The 16,927-nt window shown below is 52.6% G+C and overlaps 6 protein-coding genes across 6 annotated transcripts; 3 read left to right on the plus strand and 3 right to left on the minus strand.

The window, feature by feature from the left end:
• Window positions 1-341: 341 nt before the first annotated feature.
• Window positions 342-2,684, plus strand: DACRYDRAFT_102771 (uncharacterized protein; the record flags this gene model as incomplete). The annotated part of the gene is made up of 10 exons (XM_040767666.1): window positions 342-361; window positions 444-606; window positions 655-849; window positions 900-979; window positions 1,018-1,106; window positions 1,158-1,321; window positions 1,379-1,467; window positions 1,516-1,622; window positions 1,675-2,354; window positions 2,406-2,684. 10 exons carry the CDS (start codon window positions 342-344, stop codon window positions 2,433-2,435), a joined length of 1,617 nt encoding a protein of 538 aa, XP_040623596.1. The 3' UTR covers window positions 2,436-2,684.
• An 88-nt stretch (window positions 2,685-2,772) lies between these two features.
• DACRYDRAFT_119916 (uncharacterized protein) lies at window positions 2,773-4,035 on the minus strand (the record flags this gene model as incomplete). Its single annotated transcript, XM_040770891.1, has 2 exons — window positions 2,773-3,834; window positions 3,889-4,035. The coding sequence occupies 2 exons, from the start codon at window positions 4,033-4,035 to the stop codon at window positions 2,773-2,775; spliced, it is 1,209 nt and encodes a 402-aa protein (XP_040623597.1).
• A 469-nt stretch (window positions 4,036-4,504) lies between these two features.
• On the minus strand, window positions 4,505-6,652 carry DACRYDRAFT_119917 (uncharacterized protein; the record flags this gene model as incomplete). Its single annotated transcript, XM_040770892.1, has 8 exons — window positions 6,604-6,652; window positions 6,306-6,552; window positions 6,062-6,256; window positions 5,932-6,011; window positions 5,672-5,876; window positions 5,535-5,623; window positions 5,378-5,484; window positions 4,505-5,331 (listed from the first exon to the last, which is right to left on the minus strand). The coding sequence occupies exons 2-8, from the start codon at window positions 6,537-6,539 to the stop codon at window positions 4,505-4,507; spliced, it is 1,737 nt and encodes a 578-aa protein (XP_040623598.1). The 5' UTR covers window positions 6,540-6,552; window positions 6,604-6,652.
• Window positions 6,653-7,019: 367 nt separating this feature from the next.
• DACRYDRAFT_60087 (calcium transporting ATPase) lies at window positions 7,020-11,241 on the minus strand (the record flags this gene model as incomplete). The annotated part of the gene is made up of 14 exons (XM_040775610.1): window positions 7,020-7,179; window positions 7,232-7,321; window positions 7,370-7,579; window positions 7,628-7,770; window positions 7,820-8,053; window positions 8,102-8,145; window positions 8,196-8,658; window positions 8,710-9,264; window positions 9,321-9,646; window positions 9,715-9,921; window positions 9,967-10,442; window positions 10,496-10,701; window positions 10,758-10,909; window positions 10,968-11,241. The coding sequence occupies 14 exons, from the start codon at window positions 11,239-11,241 to the stop codon at window positions 7,020-7,022; spliced, it is 3,540 nt and encodes a 1,179-aa protein (XP_040623599.1).
• Window positions 11,242-12,429: 1,188 nt separating this feature from the next.
• Window positions 12,430-13,197, plus strand: DACRYDRAFT_60093 (uncharacterized protein; the record flags this gene model as incomplete). The annotated part of the gene is made up of 3 exons (XM_040775612.1): window positions 12,430-12,553; window positions 12,609-12,943; window positions 13,003-13,197. The coding sequence occupies 3 exons, from the start codon at window positions 12,430-12,432 to the stop codon at window positions 13,195-13,197; spliced, it is 654 nt and encodes a 217-aa protein (XP_040623600.1).
• A 253-nt stretch (window positions 13,198-13,450) lies between these two features.
• Window positions 13,451-15,548, plus strand: DACRYDRAFT_112509 (uncharacterized protein; the record flags this gene model as incomplete). The annotated part of the gene is made up of 5 exons (XM_040769435.1): window positions 13,451-13,844; window positions 14,027-14,032; window positions 14,093-14,311; window positions 14,357-14,646; window positions 14,718-15,548. The coding sequence occupies 5 exons, from the start codon at window positions 13,451-13,453 to the stop codon at window positions 15,546-15,548; spliced, it is 1,740 nt and encodes a 579-aa protein (XP_040623601.1).
• Between the last annotated feature and the right edge of the window lie 1,379 nt (window positions 15,549-16,927).

Genomic DNA, 16,927 nt, shown 5'->3' on the forward strand with positions numbered 1-16,927 from the left:
GTGGCGAATTTGATCAGATCCCCATCGTCTCTCTGCGGTACCAGCAGCATCGCCTGACAGCGAAAACTTGAGAGTAGTGACTGCGGATGTTCATTCTCTAAACAGCAAGGTCATCAGCAGGAAGATGCACTGTGTCAAGCACCGCTGAGCATGGTGGTGGAGCGTCCACACAAGGTGGTTGGTAAATGCAGAGCACCCTGCAACGTAAGAAAGCGCGTGAGTAACGTGAGGGTTGTTTTTCGGGCGCGTGACGCGTGGTTAGGGCGCGTCCCAAATGAGATGTCCTCGTCTTCTCTCTGTTTCCCACCGGAATCACCGCGTACATTTTTGCCTCTTTTCGCATGGCTAGGGTGCCACTACGGTGAGCTCGGGCTTATCTGCGCTCATAAATGCTCTCATCCCTTGAATGCTTACAGTAGTATCGATACTAACGCAGCTGACAGTTCGAACGGGCGCGACGGAACCGCCCCTTCGAAGAAGCGCAAGGTCACCGCTAGGAAAGAGGACAAGTCCGCCTCTAGAAACAGACGTCGCACGTCTCAAGAGGATAGCAAAGCAGGAGCGCTAGCTTTTTTGTTCGAAGCGCCTACCGAGATTGTGGTTGACGTGCGTTTACTCTGATCAGCATATATGCTGAACCTCACACTTTCATAGATTCTCTCCCTGCTCAAGCCGTTGGACCTGCTACATCTATCCGTAGTGAACAAGGAACTTCGAGTCTTCCTCACATCTCCAAGTGCGAAGATCATCTGGCTTTCTGCACGCCGCAATGTCGGCCTGCCAGATGAGCTTCCGCCCGATTTCATGGAGACTGCATACGCACGATTCCTTTTCGTCCCAACCTGCGAAGTGTGTATGCTCATATCAGTCCGCTCTGAATATTTGATGAAATTGTCCAGCTATGCGACGGGCCTGCTAAGGGCATGAACGAGATGGTGTATCTCCGCGTCAGGCTCTGCCGAACCTGTCGAGATGCTAAGTGAGTGTCTCGTCCACATGTCTTCGACGTCTTTTGAGAAACCATACATCGAGGTCTTGCAATGCTCAAGAGGCCTATGACAAAGTGGGCACGTTCGGCGGGTCCCTCGCACTCTTACCGGGCCTTGGTGTGAACTCCCGACTTTGTGATAGCGCACATATTCTGATAATGGGTGTAGATGTGCACACCCGACCCGATTCAGGCAGACTCCCGTCCAAACGCGATCGCTACGTTTCCTTCCACATTGATGCCTTGGGCAAGAAACTGCGCTCGCTCCGTAGGACAGCTTCTAAGAGGCAGTTTATGACAGAGAGGGAAACTCTGATACAGCGGGTGCGCGAGGTGGGTTGATGCATAACGGAACACCTTTTGTTGGCTGAAAGAAGCGCATATACGAAGACCAGAGAACCGCTCCTGGAGTGGATCAAGCAAACTCGCCAGGAAACCCGTGATGAACGTGACGAGCTGATGGAACGACGGGTCGACGCGTTTGTAATTTTGTATTCTCTACGTACCCCTAGCTAATTATCGTGAAGCATATGCACCCATCTTCTGGAGCTGGGACACAGTGAAAGAGATGTGTGTGCCATCGAATTCGTTGCACATCCCGTAATCAGAAAGGCAGAACTATTCAATGATCAAGGCGAGTTCGATTCCTTTGCGGGTGGAGTACATATTGACAACCTCGTTCATAGTTTGGAACGCCAATCGTGCCAAGTTTGAGCGTATCTTGCAGGAGACGAAGGCTGAACGCGAGCAGGAAGAGCGCCAAGTCCAGAACGAGTCTGTCCTACGAGAAATCTTCACTGAACTTTGGGAGGCTCTACCGACAGATGAAGAAAGATGGACCTTCCTCCCAGTCCATGACTTTTTGTCCCTGCCGTCTGTATTGAACATATCCAGGAACACGGTCGATATTGACAACGTCCGAGGTGCTTTTCAATCTCATCGCGAGATCATTCTGGAAGAGGTCGCCCGATTCCACGAGGAGATGCGGACTCAGCTGGTTCACCTGCTTTGGACAGAGGCCATCCATCAGGGTATTTCGGAAACGGAGATAAGGGCCGCAACGGATGAAGATCGAGTGCGCTTACTTCGGAAAGCTGTCAACGGATTTGTCGTCGCTCCAATGTTCGGCGATGAGCGAATTCTCAATTATCACACCATGTTCAAGGATGGATTCTTTGTCAACGACGGAGACGATCCCCATGGTGATTTCCACCACCCTCACATCATATGGCCATGGTCGCAGTTGCTCAGATGCATCCAAGGGATTCCGTTTGTCATGTCCTTGATTATTGAAGACGCCGGCCTCGACGAGGAAACGGCTACCTTTGACGAACTAGATGCCGCCAATCCAGAATGGCGAGAGCAAGTGCGTCAGCCTGCTGAAACGTAAAGCTTACATGCTAATGATTCTCGGCAGCTCCTCGACGTGGAGATGGGCTTTTTGTGATCGCGACCTAATTCCTTCGATCAAGCAGATAGAGTCGCCCCAAAGCACTTAACTTCCGGTGGCCCCGTCGGCCTATTTGGCTCTCTGTTCTGGTCTGGTCAAGTCCTGGTCCTACGAATCGCGATACCGTTTGTGGAGTGAAGCTGAATAACTAGCGGCATCCATTGATGGTGCACCACCACAGTCCTGAAGTCATATGTATACTATTCCGCTCCACTTGTATGTAAGAATAAAGCGTGTTACCAATCGATGTTGTACGGGACAGGATGCCGAACGGTACACCGATACAGAAGAATCGCTGAAGAAAATATAGCCAGATACTATCGTATATACCGATCTATGAGCACAACCCTGTAAGCTGACTGGCGGCAACCATGATTAGCGTATTCTTAAAGCCGTCGATAATGTGAACACCGCGGGCACCCAATAGGATCGCGGAGGTCATGAGCTGACCAGCAAATACCGGGGAGACCAACCCAACGGTCCTCCAATCGAATCGCTGTAGCCCTTTCATAGTCAACTGGACGCGACGCAGACTGCAATCTGCGGGATTCTCCGCTAGCCAGTCGTTCAAGAACCGGACGACACCGGCCGGCCCCTCAGAGAAGGAGAAGTCGACTGGGATATTGATCTGTTGGATAGTAGCGGGTAGGATATGGATGAGGTCGATGGACGGTGCGGCCGTCTTGAATTCTATGAGCTCAAGGTTCGGGGACAGCACGAGGGCTGTTTGAGGAAGTCGGGCAGCTTCTGGTACATTGTAGCTGAGGTGCCTTAGCTGGGAGCCAAGCTTCTCGAAGACTGGTTGGAGAGAGGCAGTGCCATCGGCGGTAAGGTGGGGGAAGTCAAGATCAAGGCTTGTGAGTGCTGGAAGTTCGCAGCGGGGTAAGAAGGCCAAGAACTCGTGTACGGGTGGTACGCGTGGCGAAGACAACGCGAGGGAAACGAGGCGAGGCATGCGGAATCCAGGTGCACGGCCGATTGCAAACACAGTAGAATCAGCGCCCCAGTTCATCCTGAGTTGCAGCTTCTTCAGGCCTGTGAAACGCGATACGATCGCAAGATTGATCGCTCCATCGGCTTCGGCTGAGCAGAGCGTGAGCGACAGCTCGCAAAGAGTGCGTTTAGCGACTACGTCCAGTGGCTCAAGAATTGATGAGCAGATGTCGAGCTCCTGCGCATGGAATGCGCGGATGTTGTGCAAGTACCCAAGCATACGAGGGACATAGTGTGACAGTTCTTGCAGAACGAGTCCTCGTGTCCAGAGTGTAAACGTCTGCGTGTAGAGACCGGGATAGCGCCCCTCGGTGGCATGGAAGAACAGATGCTCGTAGAATGCTCTGAGCTGCCGGATCCCAGAGAAACAGAGGTGTCGATATAGCAGGCTTTGACCGCAAGTCTTGTACGTGCCTCAGATTCGTCGACGAACGTCTTTCGGGAGAATGGAACGCACCTTCCATGCCTTACACACTAGCAGTAAAGGGGCGATCGTTAGTTGAGTGGGATTCTCTTCCACAAGCTCCTCCAACACCAGCCTCCAGAGCTCGTCCAGCATGCGGCGACTTGTGATGGGAGCCATATGTCCTCCAGGTCGAGACATTTGCAGTCGGTAGGATGTTTGTATTTTATGACCAGAGTAAGAGGGACGGATGAAAAGATATGGTGAACAGGAGTGGTTAGAGCCCCTTTTCAGCTCAAAATTGACATGCACAAACTGCACTTGTCGTTGAGACAAACTAAGACATTCTGAACCCTATTTATCTTCACATGGGCAATGATCACTCCTATGATATTAGACTGCTCGTCTCCACGGACTCGGACCAAAGTTGAACAAGTATGCAGCTATCTACCCGCACTCGTCAAGGCCGGCGTGTGGTTCGGGCGTTCATTGCCCAGATCGGGAATGTCGCCGAATACCGGAGTTGTACCCGCGCCGTCGATCAAGGACAACGTTTATTTCATTCTGTAGTACAGTCGCGACCTGAGACAGGTGGGCGATTGGTTTTCTCGTGGTACTATACAAGTGCCCGATAACCGACATCTTCAGCAGATGGACTTCGCCAGGCCTGTCAAGGGTCGGCTGATATCACCCAAGAGCATTGCAACGTCATGAGCTCATGGTACTTTGCGAGCAACAGATCAGCTCTGATAACGTCAATAGCAGAAGGGCATACCAGTTCACGCCACGTAATTGGGTGATCGTGCTTGTCGATATTCGGACGCGAAAAACCCGCTCCTAGACTCTCCAAATCATCAATCGTTGTCGTAGCAGGATTGAGCTTCGCGCGCTTGACGATACGCTCCATGATCTCGATTGCGTGGGTATCTACCCTCAACATTTGCTTCAGGTCATCCCACTTAGCAAGCAAGTTCGGAGTTTGGCCTCGCGTGTGGTCCGGTTCGAATGCATGAGAGAAAAGAGAGTCGTAGTGTACTGGTGTGCCAACCCGGCCTTGTGAGAAAACGAAGACCGTGGTGGCACGTCGCAGAAATCGATATCGGGTGAAATCGTTCTTATTGGTGTCGTCCTTTGCCCAAGCGGCGAAGGATTGCTGGCGCTCGTAGGTATCGTACATCAAAAAGAGATCACGTCGCAACACGCTCCGGAAGAGCTCGATATCCTGCTCAATTTGAGCGATTGAGTTACTGAAACTGGCTTTCATGTCCACTCCAGATGCATCATGCCTGTACAGCAATCGAAGGGAGGAAGGAAGATCCAGAAAGTCCAGGACCGGCGGCATGGTGTGTTTGTCTTTTCCAGGAGGTAGGCTTGCCCAATATTCACAGTAGACCCTCTTCAGACTGTCTCGAATTTCATCTTCGCGAGTGGCTTTTATGCGTTCCTCCTTGATGTTTCGGAGCACTCCCTCCAGAATCTTTTGTATTCGAGGCCAATCTGAGGTTCCGTAAGCTCAATTTCCGACATGAAGAAGATCCTTTACTTTTTTCCGTGACCTCTTCCGACGAACAGATAAGACGTTGTTTTTGCATGAGTATCGAAGCCACATCCTCTGGTGAATGTCCTAATCCTATCAATCTTTCTGAAATACTGTGAAGTACGTGAGATTGGACATCAACGGAGGCATCAGTCGAACTCACGCCTCTCTTCGCCTCATCTGCATCTGAATCGACTTTTCCTTCGCAGCTAGGTTCGTCTCAACTATCCATTCAGACAACGCTTTGCCATGCTGTCCCTTCATCAGGTACATTCTGAGCAGTGAGATGTCATCGCTTACTTCTTGAACCTTCTCGATGAACGTTCTCCGCTGCTTCTCCCATACCTCCCATCGCGGTGTACCTTTGATCTTCTGTACGCGTCGTGCCAGTCGCTTTAGAGCGGGTTCGAAGAAGTCTCCTACGAAATTCGGGAGGAGGGCTGTGTGGTCCCCGAACGGTTTAATTATGTCGCGCGGCCAGTGGAGATGAAAGCCGTTTATCACACTGGGAGAGCACATAGTTATTCATGGATTCGTGATATAAGGTAATTAAGACGTACTGCTTCTTCGAACACTTCGGGCACAGACGAATGCGTAGGAGAGCAAATTCTGGCTTCCGAGTCAAGCGAGAACCACACATCTGTCGAGCCCGTAAGCAAACATTTGTTTCGGTCAGGAAGATTTGGGTACATCACACTCGTTGAACCAAAGTAACCTCGCATATCCCCACTCTGTAAAGTCCGGCGGTAATTCCGGGAGTCCAGGGACGTTAGCCCTTGCCGCTTCCCATATGAACTTGTTGTTCGGTGCGGTCAGCATGGACCGGAGCTCCTTGTCTGCATACGAAAGGTTGAGGATATCAAGCGGCCAAAGATGGGACATTATCTAGATTGAGATTATTCACGATGATACTCTAAGACCACAGAGAACGCACTTGTAAGACGATTTCCGTCGGTGCCTGGAGGATGAAAGCGAGCTGGCCCCGCCTTCCTCTCACCTTCTTTGCCTTCTGCGGGTTAACAACACCGGCGCTTTTGCCTGACACTGGGTCTCCAGCATCGTCTGTAAGCGCATGATTCAGTGTATGAGAGCGCTTCTTGCTTTTGGCAAGCGTAGGCTCCTCGGCGCTCTCAACCTGCGCTCTCGACCGTTTGACACCTCTCGCCATCTTCAGAGCGTTCCTGAATGACATTCTCAGTCACATGTCATATTTCAATGTACATAAAACATACCTTATGAAAGAGCTTCAATGTACCCACTGGTCTAACCAGTGTCGGTATATGGCCGTGGTGGCGTGGGGAAAGCGTGAAAGCTGCGCGTCAAATCAGGGCTCGCTTATATATAAGGAGCTGACTCGAAGAAGCGCCCGATGCGGAATCTACGCTTTTCGTCCGCCAAGAGTCCCCTTGGCAACCTCGAGGAACTGGGGGACACAAATTAAGTGCATACTGCACTGTCCCAGGAAGCATCATGTCTACTTAAATCAAGACCGAACAGAGTGTGTTAGAAAGATGTACAGGACGAGCCCGGCGGTATAATTCATTGCGTCTAACATACGATTACACATGCTGCTACAGTCAGTCCAAGGGAAATGATCGTTGAGCGACCCAAAATCTCGGTCTGTTCGGACCATTGTCCATCTGCAGTTTTACAATCCGGTGGGACGCTCAAACTGTTGAGACGTGTCGTATGCCCGAACAAGATGCACCTGCTCTTGTCGATCCGGGTTTTCAGTTTGGCTGAAGGCGAAGCCACGCGATTTCCGCATGCGTTGTACCGCGCGGACCTTTTTGATAGCTTTCTGGAATCTGTTCAATGGTCAGACGACTTTGGAGGCTACATATAACTCAAGGGACGTACTGTTCCTGCCGAGGTCGGTAGTCGGGAATGTTGAACCTTTGTAGCTCCTGCGCAATATGGTATGGTTGAGGACGGTATGTTCGCTTGTAGCTGAAGAGAGTCAGCATAAAATGATGGGCCATTCAGAAGTTGACTCACTATTTCCATGCGAGGTCTCTAGCGAGGCAAATGAATGGCAGTACGAGGATCGTGAAATAGAAAATTGGATCTGTCCACAGTCGGGGAACAATGTTCCGGTATTCCACTGAAAAATTGACCAGAGGGGCAACTAAACAATATATAGGAAGGGCGATCATTGTGAAGAGGAACGAGCCCGGAATGGCCATGAGGGTGTATTTTGTCCACAGACTGTGAATATGTTAGGCATACGAATACTTTGGGATTTTGGTGACTTACTCTGATACCAGCGCTGCCTTCCCGAGTACCGTAAGCAAGACAGCCAGGTACAAGGTCGTGCCCCAGAACCAATGCCCTGAATCATATCCCGTTGCTTGTTTGAGATCACCCCAGAAAAGGATGACCGAGAAGCCAAACAGAATCTGCCTGGTGTGAGTATCTGATCAACTTGGCAGACAGCATGATACGTACGATGCTGTGATACAACGCGTTCCCCATCCATTCCCAGAAATTGCGCGTACTGAAGAAAGCGTTCGCCTGACCAAGATGGTACATTTGCGGGTACCGGATGAGCATCCGGGCGCTGACGAACTGGTCGAAGATGCCCATGACGAAAGGAGGGAGCAAGGTGAAGATGACGTTATAGTAAGAGAGCGTCCAAGATTCGTATGCGATTTGTCCAGAGAAGTTGCTGAAGAAAGAGTACTGGTAACGCGTTAGTGTACGATCTGCTCCTTTGGGAGGACGACATACCCAGAACTGGGTCATGTAGAGGACGATGTTCTTATAGAACGAGTCTACAAAGCGTGTCAGCGTAAAAGAAACCCCCACAACTTGCTCCACGCACATAGAATGAGCTTGGATAAACGCTGATAGCTCCAAGCACCATGTACAAGCAGGAGCTTAGTCAAGAACCTAAACTGGGCAATGGCCACATCCGCCGCTCGCGCCGCCTGCAGACCCTCCACACCAGAGATCCCAACCCCCACATGCGCAGCCTGGATCATAGCAACATCGTTCGCCCCATCGCCAATAGCTAGGAGGATGCTCTTCCTATTCTTCTTGACAAGCTTCACGACGAGCGCTTTCTGCAGGGGGGAGACTCGGCAGCAGATAACGGCTTTACACATGATTGCAAGCTCGAGGAAGACAGGAGAGATCTCTTTCTCCAAAGCGTAGGTCAGGCTCTTCCCGTCGATTACGAGTCCTAGCTCTTCTCCTTCTCCAGCAGATCGCTGGGTCTTGATAGCCGCAAGGCGCTTCTCGATGAACGCCTTAGTATCATTTGCCGTTTCCTCATTGACGATGACCTACGCTGCTGCATCAGCCACGCCCTGCACTCGGCTCGTACCCAGACGCACCAAGTTCATATTCTCCGAGATCAACCGACAGCTCAGGCCGATATTGATCGCCGTCTCCTGCCTATCACCAGTCAAGACCCAAACTTTGATGCCAGCCTGCTGCAGCGTATGGATCGTATCGGGCACGCCCTCCTGCAGCTTATCCTCAACAGCGGTAGCGCCGAGGAAGAACATGTCCTTCTCGATCGCCTCCGCGGCCTTGTCGAGCGCTTCTCCACGGCCGTTGACTGTCGCCGCAGCTTGCTCGTATATCGCAGCCCAGGTACGATATTCCGTCTCTGGGATTTCCCGCATGGCGAGACACAGCGTGCGCAGGCCTTCGGTCGCATAGTCTTCCAAGTGGATAAGCGTCGGTTCCGTATACGGTTGGTCCGCAGCGAGCCGCTCGAGGATGACAGTGTCCGCGCCTTTACAGTACAGCCTGATCTTGCCGTCCGGACCGCGGACGACGACGCTCATCCGCTTCCTGGTGGAGTTGAATTCGCACACATTGAGGATCTCGAACTCGCGGGCCTTGTTCCCGATCTCGACGAAGACGGAACGAGGTTTCCTCATCTGCGCCCGCCTGTTAGTTACAGTCCCAGGAGGAAGAGGGGGGACGGGAGACGCACGAAGAACTTGTACCCCAGCTGCTCAGCACCAGCAACAAGCGCCGCCTCGTCCGGACTACTAGCCTGATAGACAAGTTTCTCCCCCTTCATCTCGGGGATAACCGTGTGGCACACAGCCAACAGAGTCAAAAACTCCCTGATGACAGCCACCTCTGCCCCAGCACCGTTCCGCCAGCGAGTGCGCATCTCCTCGAACGTCCGTTGCCCGCCTTCTACCTCCCCGTTCGGGCCTTGCTCTCCGCGTTTGTGCTCTTCTACCACGTCAGAGTAGGCGACGCCCGCGATGGAGCACTGGCGGAACTCCATCTCGTTTCTCGTCAGTGTGCCTGCGCATTGTCACCGTCAGCATTAGCCTCAGGTTCAGCGCCTTCCGCACACGAGGGAACACACGCACCAGTCTTGTCGGAGAAGACGAACTCTATCTGCCCGAGCTCCTCTACCAAGCTGCTCGTCCGGCATATAGCCGGCGTATCCGTCTTCTCATAATATATATCCAAGTCGGAGTTGATGAGCTGCGCTTGCCAGTACTTGACCACTTCCATGGAGACGATGAGGGAGATGGGGATGAGGTTGTTGTAGAGGATCACGAATGTCAGTATGTCTGTTTTGGGTTAGTGCTTTTTCCCGGGTGGGCAGGGAGACGTACCTTGCAGGAACTCCTTTATCCGGCTTGGGGCGTCCGCCGCGAGGTAGAGATACCACTGCGTGCTGGAGAAGAACCAGGTCCTGACGCTGCTGCCCACTGTGCTGGCGATACTCAGTACGAGGAGTACGATGAACAAGAATACGATCTGGAGGTTGACCTGTCTCTCCACCTGGGTGCGTTTTATCGGCGCGGCAGTCGCGTTGCGCATGAGCTTCGTCTCATGGCCAGCGAAGACGACGAGCCCGTACACCCAGGGGGTGTTGCGCATTTGCGCACCGCGGAGGAGGAGCTGGTCAGGTGAGAGGGGGACGATGAGCTCCCCCGAGGTGGAGGAGATGGAGAGCGTGCCTTCGTACGTGTAGAGAGAGTTGTTTGGCTGCTCGGAGCGCAGCGTCCCGCTGATCGACCCTACTGCGAGGGGGGAAGTGAGGTGCGCGGTCTTGGGATGTGCTTGCTTGATCTTGAGGTTGGTCTCTCTGCGCATGGGATCAGCAGGCGCTCGAACGGAACGGAAAGGAGGAAGGCTTACCCGTCTAGGTTACTTGTCTCGACATAACATAGCCCCTCTGGCTCACTCGAGCTCAGGAGGAGCATGTCAGCAGGGATAAACTCGTCGTTTTCCAGCCTGACGATATCACCCACTCTGATCGCTTTCCACGCCACGTCGCGGAAGGCGGTGCCATGGAGGACCTTGGCTTTGCGGGAATTGAGGTCATTATCCTGCTGGTGCCGTTTCTGGTAGGCGACACCAAGCGTTAGCGACGGTTAGGAAGACGGGACGCAGGACGCACAAGATCTTCTTCCATCTCCTTGAATGCGGAAGCGAGGAGTACAAGTCCGAGGGGGACGATCGTCGTATACCTGTTGGTTGGGGATACGCCCGGTATCTGCTGTATACAAGCCGTAAAGAGGAAGAACAAGTTTGCGTATTTCGAGAATTCGCCTGCGTGGCATCAGTCTCCCAAGCTCCCAACCCAAAAACGTCAACGCGAGAGACTCACTAGCCAAAAACTTGGGCAAGAACGTCATAGCGTTATACTTGCTGGTGGAAACGTAGTTCCCCTCAAACCCGACTTCCTCATTCGTCCGCTCGTCGTTAACCCTAACGATCCTATCTCCTTCCAAGACGACCTTCTTCTCCCAAGGCCAGCGCCAGCCCCTGCCCGCCCAGCGCTCCTTCGGCTGCTTGGGGGTAGGCGGCAGCTCCTCCAACCCGATGTACGGGCCATCCTGCTCCACCCCAGCAGGAGGAGCAGCCGCCGCAGTCAAAGGCATATCCTGCTCTCTGCTATCGTTCGCTCTGTACCCTCTTCTTCCCAGTGCGCCAAGAGGCCCAAAGTTGATCCCATGCGCGCGTTTCCCCCCATTCCCATTCCCATTGCCCATCCCGTTCGAAGAAGCGTCAAACACCACCTGTCGCCCATCGCCATCGTCCACGTCATCAGGCTCGATCGTGGCCAAACTCTGATTGACAGGAATAGAATAAGGCGCCCGCTGCCCTTGAGCAGTATACGGTTCCTCATCATCTTCGTCCCCGAAGAAAGGGTCAAGTGCTTGGGCTTCGGGAACGGTGTGTTGGTGCGTCTGGGAACGGGCGCGGGAGGGTGGTGCTGGGCTTTGGGAGGGCCGGGCAGCAGGGTTGGAGGAGGAGACGAGTGCGTCAAAGTCGTCGTCGAATGGGTTTGGGGTGGACATGGCGCTTGTGCGCCTGTTGTGTGGGTGGACTTTGACCGGTGTTGAGGTGTTGTTGATGTGAGATGGTGGTTGATGTTATTGTGTGTTGTGTAGAAGTTGAAGTTGACGTTGCTGCCAGCAGTGATCGTCTAGGTATTATTCGAGTGTAGAGAAGCGTGAGTTGGGTGTCGTCGCTGTGTACACAACCTTTGGAGTAGAGAGTTGCGTGGCTGCGCGATAGAGAGATGATGGCACTGCACGGAGTCAATTCCACGCAGGTAACACACAGCAAGGGGTACATCATGTAGCATCTCAATTACTATCAACGTCGGTGTGGCTGTAGTATATTTATATCAAATTAGAATAAATAAAAAGTAAAAGGTTGACGTGGTCTAATATATATGCTCATCCTCACGGTAAAGGGAGATTATCCGGTATTCACAACTCCGAGTGGCAGTGTTCTCATGAATTTCACTCTTTCCTCTTTCGGCCCTTTCATCTCCCTTCACTGAGCACACGATGTTATCCCCTTCTCTGACTCAGCGCTGCCTCCCCCGCCTCACCCGTCAGCTACACGTCACCCCTCTCAGGTACCCACGACAAGACCGGCTTACCCTCTCAAAGCACACCATCAAAGCTCGGGAACACGCCGCCCTCCTCCCTCCGCGTACCACTTCCCTCACTCCGCACCCTTCTCTCCCTCCTACTCCAAGGGAATGGGAACTCGACTCCTCGGATATGGTACATTCTCCTCCGCGCACCACACAGGGGATACTGGACGAGGACTTTATGCGCTTCTTTAGGGATTTCGGGTACGATGATATCCCTAGTGTGGGGCATGATATGCTCGGTTCGGATCGGCAGTACGTAGAGTACATGCGATACATAGAAGTCGAAGGTCCAGAGCTAGAAAGTACGCCCCATCCTTCTCCCGACGCAGACGCTACGCCCTCCTAACACTCACGTAGAATACCGCCAGCCCTTCGTGCCCCAAACCCTGTTTCCCCTCCGCATCCGTACCTTCAACTACAACGGCGAGCAGCACCCCGCCACGCGAAAAGTCGTCCTCACCTGCCCCGTATCCTGTCTCTCCCTTCCCCCCGCAGCGCTGCACAAGCTCAAGCTTCTCTCCGGAGCCCGATGGAGCCCTTACCCTCCTACGGACGCGGGTGTCACCCCTGAAGAACAGGAAAAGGAGGGCGGGGAAGGGTGGATCAAGATTAGCTGTGAGATGTTCCCTGAACCACTCCAGAACTCGAAGTGGTGTAGCGATAAACTCGATTTGCTGGTTATGGAGTCCCAGGTACGCCACGCCCCCCCCCCTTCTTGGGTAACCCCAGCACCCTCGCTCACGCAAGACAGCGCAATCCCACATACTTCCTCTCAGTACCCCTCGACACCCGACACATCCACGCCAGAGAACGCAAGCACCCCCGGCACACCCATCTCCGGCGGGCCGACTTCCCGCTCGAATGGATCCCCGAAGGCTTGAGGGAGGAAGCGAGGTCGAAGAGGGAGGCGAGGCCGTTGGGCGAGGGGAGGCTGCCGTTCTCTTAGACCTGAGACCTTATGTTGGGGGAGGGGGAGAGGATGTGGAATGAGATTTGAGAAAAGTGCTTCAAGAGTGTGTCCTACAAACAGGAGACTGGGAACGGAAAAAGGAAGGGGTGGCTTAGTCAAGAGAGATTAGTATGAAGAGGCAGTGCTTTCCAGGTTTCGACGGGTCCAAATTCGACCCGAGACTCACCCTGAAAGCCTGAGTAACGAATATAGGAGGGACGCAATACAGTTTTGAATACAGTTTCGATCCATGTCCTCATTGAAGCGAAAGCGAAGCACATCGCCTTCTGGTAGTGCAGCAGCAGCAGCACCACCACCACCACCACCACCACAATCATTGATGATGTCGTCCGAGTATGCGCGTATGACTGACAACTCATCGGCTCATGACGACCTGGAGAGGGATAGGATCGCTATGTTGAATGACAAGGTCTTTACGGCACTGTCACGTCCACCAGAGGCCTATGGGAACATAGATGCACTCGCTGTTTTGCTGCAACGCATTGTGAAAAACTCGCCGTCGCTCAATCGCAATTACCTTGACGTGGAAAACGCGACCCGCCTCATAGAAAAACATCCCGACCTGGAGGTGTTGCTGCGGGAGGCTGTCAAAACGAGGAATTGCGAGCCCGTCATTGCCTCACGTGCGTGCTGTCGAGACACGATCGCTCCAGCAAAGCACTCATGATCATCTTCTATCTTGCAACGCTGCTCAAGACGCGGAAGGCGCGTCGCTATTTGCCAGACTTCACGGCTGAGGCACAACGTGAGCCGGTTGAGCGATAGCCCATAGACACTTGCGATAACTGATTATCGATCTACTTAGAACTCGGTGAGCTCTCGCAACACATTTAGTAGTAATTTCGTTGTGCTTACTTGGTGATGGCTGCAGCAACGGCTGCGGCGTGGAAGGGGGAGCTGCGGGGCACTTCACACAAACTGCTGCTCAAAATTCTGGATGAGATGAATAGCAAACGGGGCAGGGGTGTATATACCAATTATGTGGCCATGGTCCAGAGTTCTGGTATGAGCGAGTCGCGAATGATGTACGAATGCTCAAAGCTGTGCCTCGGGCCCGGTTTCAACCTTCTGCACGATAATGCAGCGAACGGTATGCTTCGCACTGGCCCATGTCCTGTGCTGATGTGGCCTACAGGTGGTGCATATCCCAAGCCGAACAAAGAAGTTCGTGACTACCTCCTGCTAAATGTGCGTGCTGTTGCCCCTAGGAACTTGCCCTCCGAGTACATGTTGCGCTATACGGCGCTGTTTGCAGCTCTCTTCCAGGAGATGAAGAATGAGCTAGACACGGTCAAATTCAAGGAATCAGCTACGAACCTCACGCGGGAGGACGTCGGATGGCAATGGCATGAACATCTACAAATGAGGTCGACAGAGTCAAGTGATCAATCAAGGCGAAACGATCTGTACAAGAGAGTGGTGAAGGTGTGTATGCATGGCAGAACCAGAACGACCTCTCACTGACGTTCTCCCGATCAGACTGCTGAGACCCTTAGCTCAACCTGAAGGCACTCCTCGGGGACAACTACGAGTCGGTTGTGCAGAACTCGCGTGCTGACAATGCCGTTAACAGTGCGACGTTCGACGAGACATTCCATAACTCGTTCATGCGCTTCACCCACTTCGTCCGATCGTCGCACGACTTTCATCCGACGTCGGAGCACGCATGGATTATGTTCGCCCGAGGAGCCGCCGTCATCACGTCGCACAACTATCCCAAGCTAGATGTGTGGGTGCCTGTGCTACAATGGGAAGAGAAGCTGAATGAGAATGTTATGACTGCCATGTTCTTGGAAATCCAAAACCGGGCAAGTGAAGTCACTGTGTCATTCAACGCAGACGAGGAAGGGTTCTTCGTGTCGGAGGACGGAGCCAACAAACCAAGAAGCTACATCACGCTGGTCATGCAACTTGACCTGTACAGGCCAACCAACAATCGACGTACCATAAATGCGCAGACATCAGTGCCCTCGACGCTGTCTAACGTCCCAGTTGGTCAAGGACCATCGCGTATGATGCACGGAAGAGGACGGCATCGGTTCTCCATTGTCGTTAAAGGGTGTTCACCGTCCGTTTATGGTGTCGTGGAGGAGCAGAACAAGGATGCCTTCAAGTCCTTGCTGGAGGTGCGGGATGTCATTTCAGAACATCCCCGGCCAGATGCGCGGGATGCGATCCTCCAACTCAAGCCTTTCTTTGGGCCCAAGAAAGCATCTCTTGGGTGGGTGGAAGACGCAAAATATGATGATGACGTAAACGCAGGGGAGGCGCTTGACCCCGACGTTGTCTTAGTCGGACAGGGGGCGGTGTCACAACTGGAGAGTTAGCCGAAAGAGAATTGGACGTAATAGTATCTCCTTTATGCAAACAAGTAACAGGCGGTCATCAGATGCCACGAGCTACAAATCCATCATCCCTTTCACAGGGGCAGTCTGCCGTTCCTGGCCCAATTCTGGGTGAGTGATTTAAAGTTAAGAAATTGGGCGATGATAGCCAACTTCTATAATGAATTCGGGAAGGAGATTCAGAGACCGACAGTTACAGCCGAGTCGAGAGGGAAGGTACTCGAACGCAGAGATCATTTTGTGAACATGAGAATGTTGTGCAGGATAATCAATTAGAGGGCATCGGATATATCGGTGATGATCCTGAATGGGGAACCGCCGTCGTCAGGGCAACCCGTTGATTGATTTCGCCCTCACTTGCCTTCATCTCTCAATCTATGCACAGGCCCTCTAACTATTTCACAACATGCAAGCGGACTACAATATGGCATCTGAGAATCGTATAACAATCGATTCAAAATAGAGACCCTGTTGTCAATGAAATTAAACCGGGTTGCTATTCCGAGTAACGTTCTCGTTTTTGACGTCAACGGTCATCTGAAAATGGGACCGGACTCTCCTCATACCGATGCCCCTGTGCTTGCTTTCAGTCAACACTCTCGATTGTCTTTATCCAGCTTGTTCTTGGCATGACTCCGGTGCTCGGCCAGGACCGTTCTTCCATCCGGAGAACAGGTGGAGCTCAAGATGAATACAGCAGGTGGGTGCATGTCATGCCTCCTACATTGTAGTAGCTATCCAGGTAACAGCGATACAGATGTCCAACGTCCCCTTGTCTGTCCTGTCCAGAAACAAGCTGCTAGTAAGTCGTTTTCATATGATGAAACTAATTTTAATTCATGATTTTTCTTGGCTTGTGGGTTTACGTAGCACTCGTCATGTTTGGCAACTATTATAACTACTGGATGTTGGATACGGAAAACCAACACCTTTGATCTTACCCGGAAAAGAAAGATCGACTTGAGGGCAGTACTCTGAGTGCAGGAGATGTGCGAAGGAGGAAGGTACTGTTCATCCCGGACAGGTAGGACGATATCGAGTCAACAGGAGCAGGAGGCGCGACTTGAGAGAACAGCACATGAAAGCATGAGTCGAGACTGGGTGAAGAACGTGTCCAGGAGAGAGGAGAGTCCTACGAAAACCCTCAACAGCCGGAGAAGAAGCGAGGTTGTTGAAACCGCTGACTCAGCACTCCAGGAGTTGGATGACGGGCAAGTTGGGACGTGCTTTCCAGGCTAGTTGGCTAGGATTCCCGTGTCCGAAAATAAAGACGAACGGAGGAGGAAGGAGGATGGGTGGATGACAACCTTTAGTGCACGACAAGACAGGAGTTTTTCCTGAGTGAGAAAACGTGCTCAAGA

Source organism: Dacryopinax primogenitus, assembly GCF_000292625.1.
Source record: "Dacryopinax primogenitus strain DJM-731 SS1 chromosome Unknown DACRYscaffold_27, whole genome shotgun sequence".
In the NCBI taxonomy this organism is placed as follows: Eukaryota; Fungi; Basidiomycota; class Dacrymycetes; order Dacrymycetales; family Dacrymycetaceae; genus Dacryopinax; species Dacryopinax primogenitus.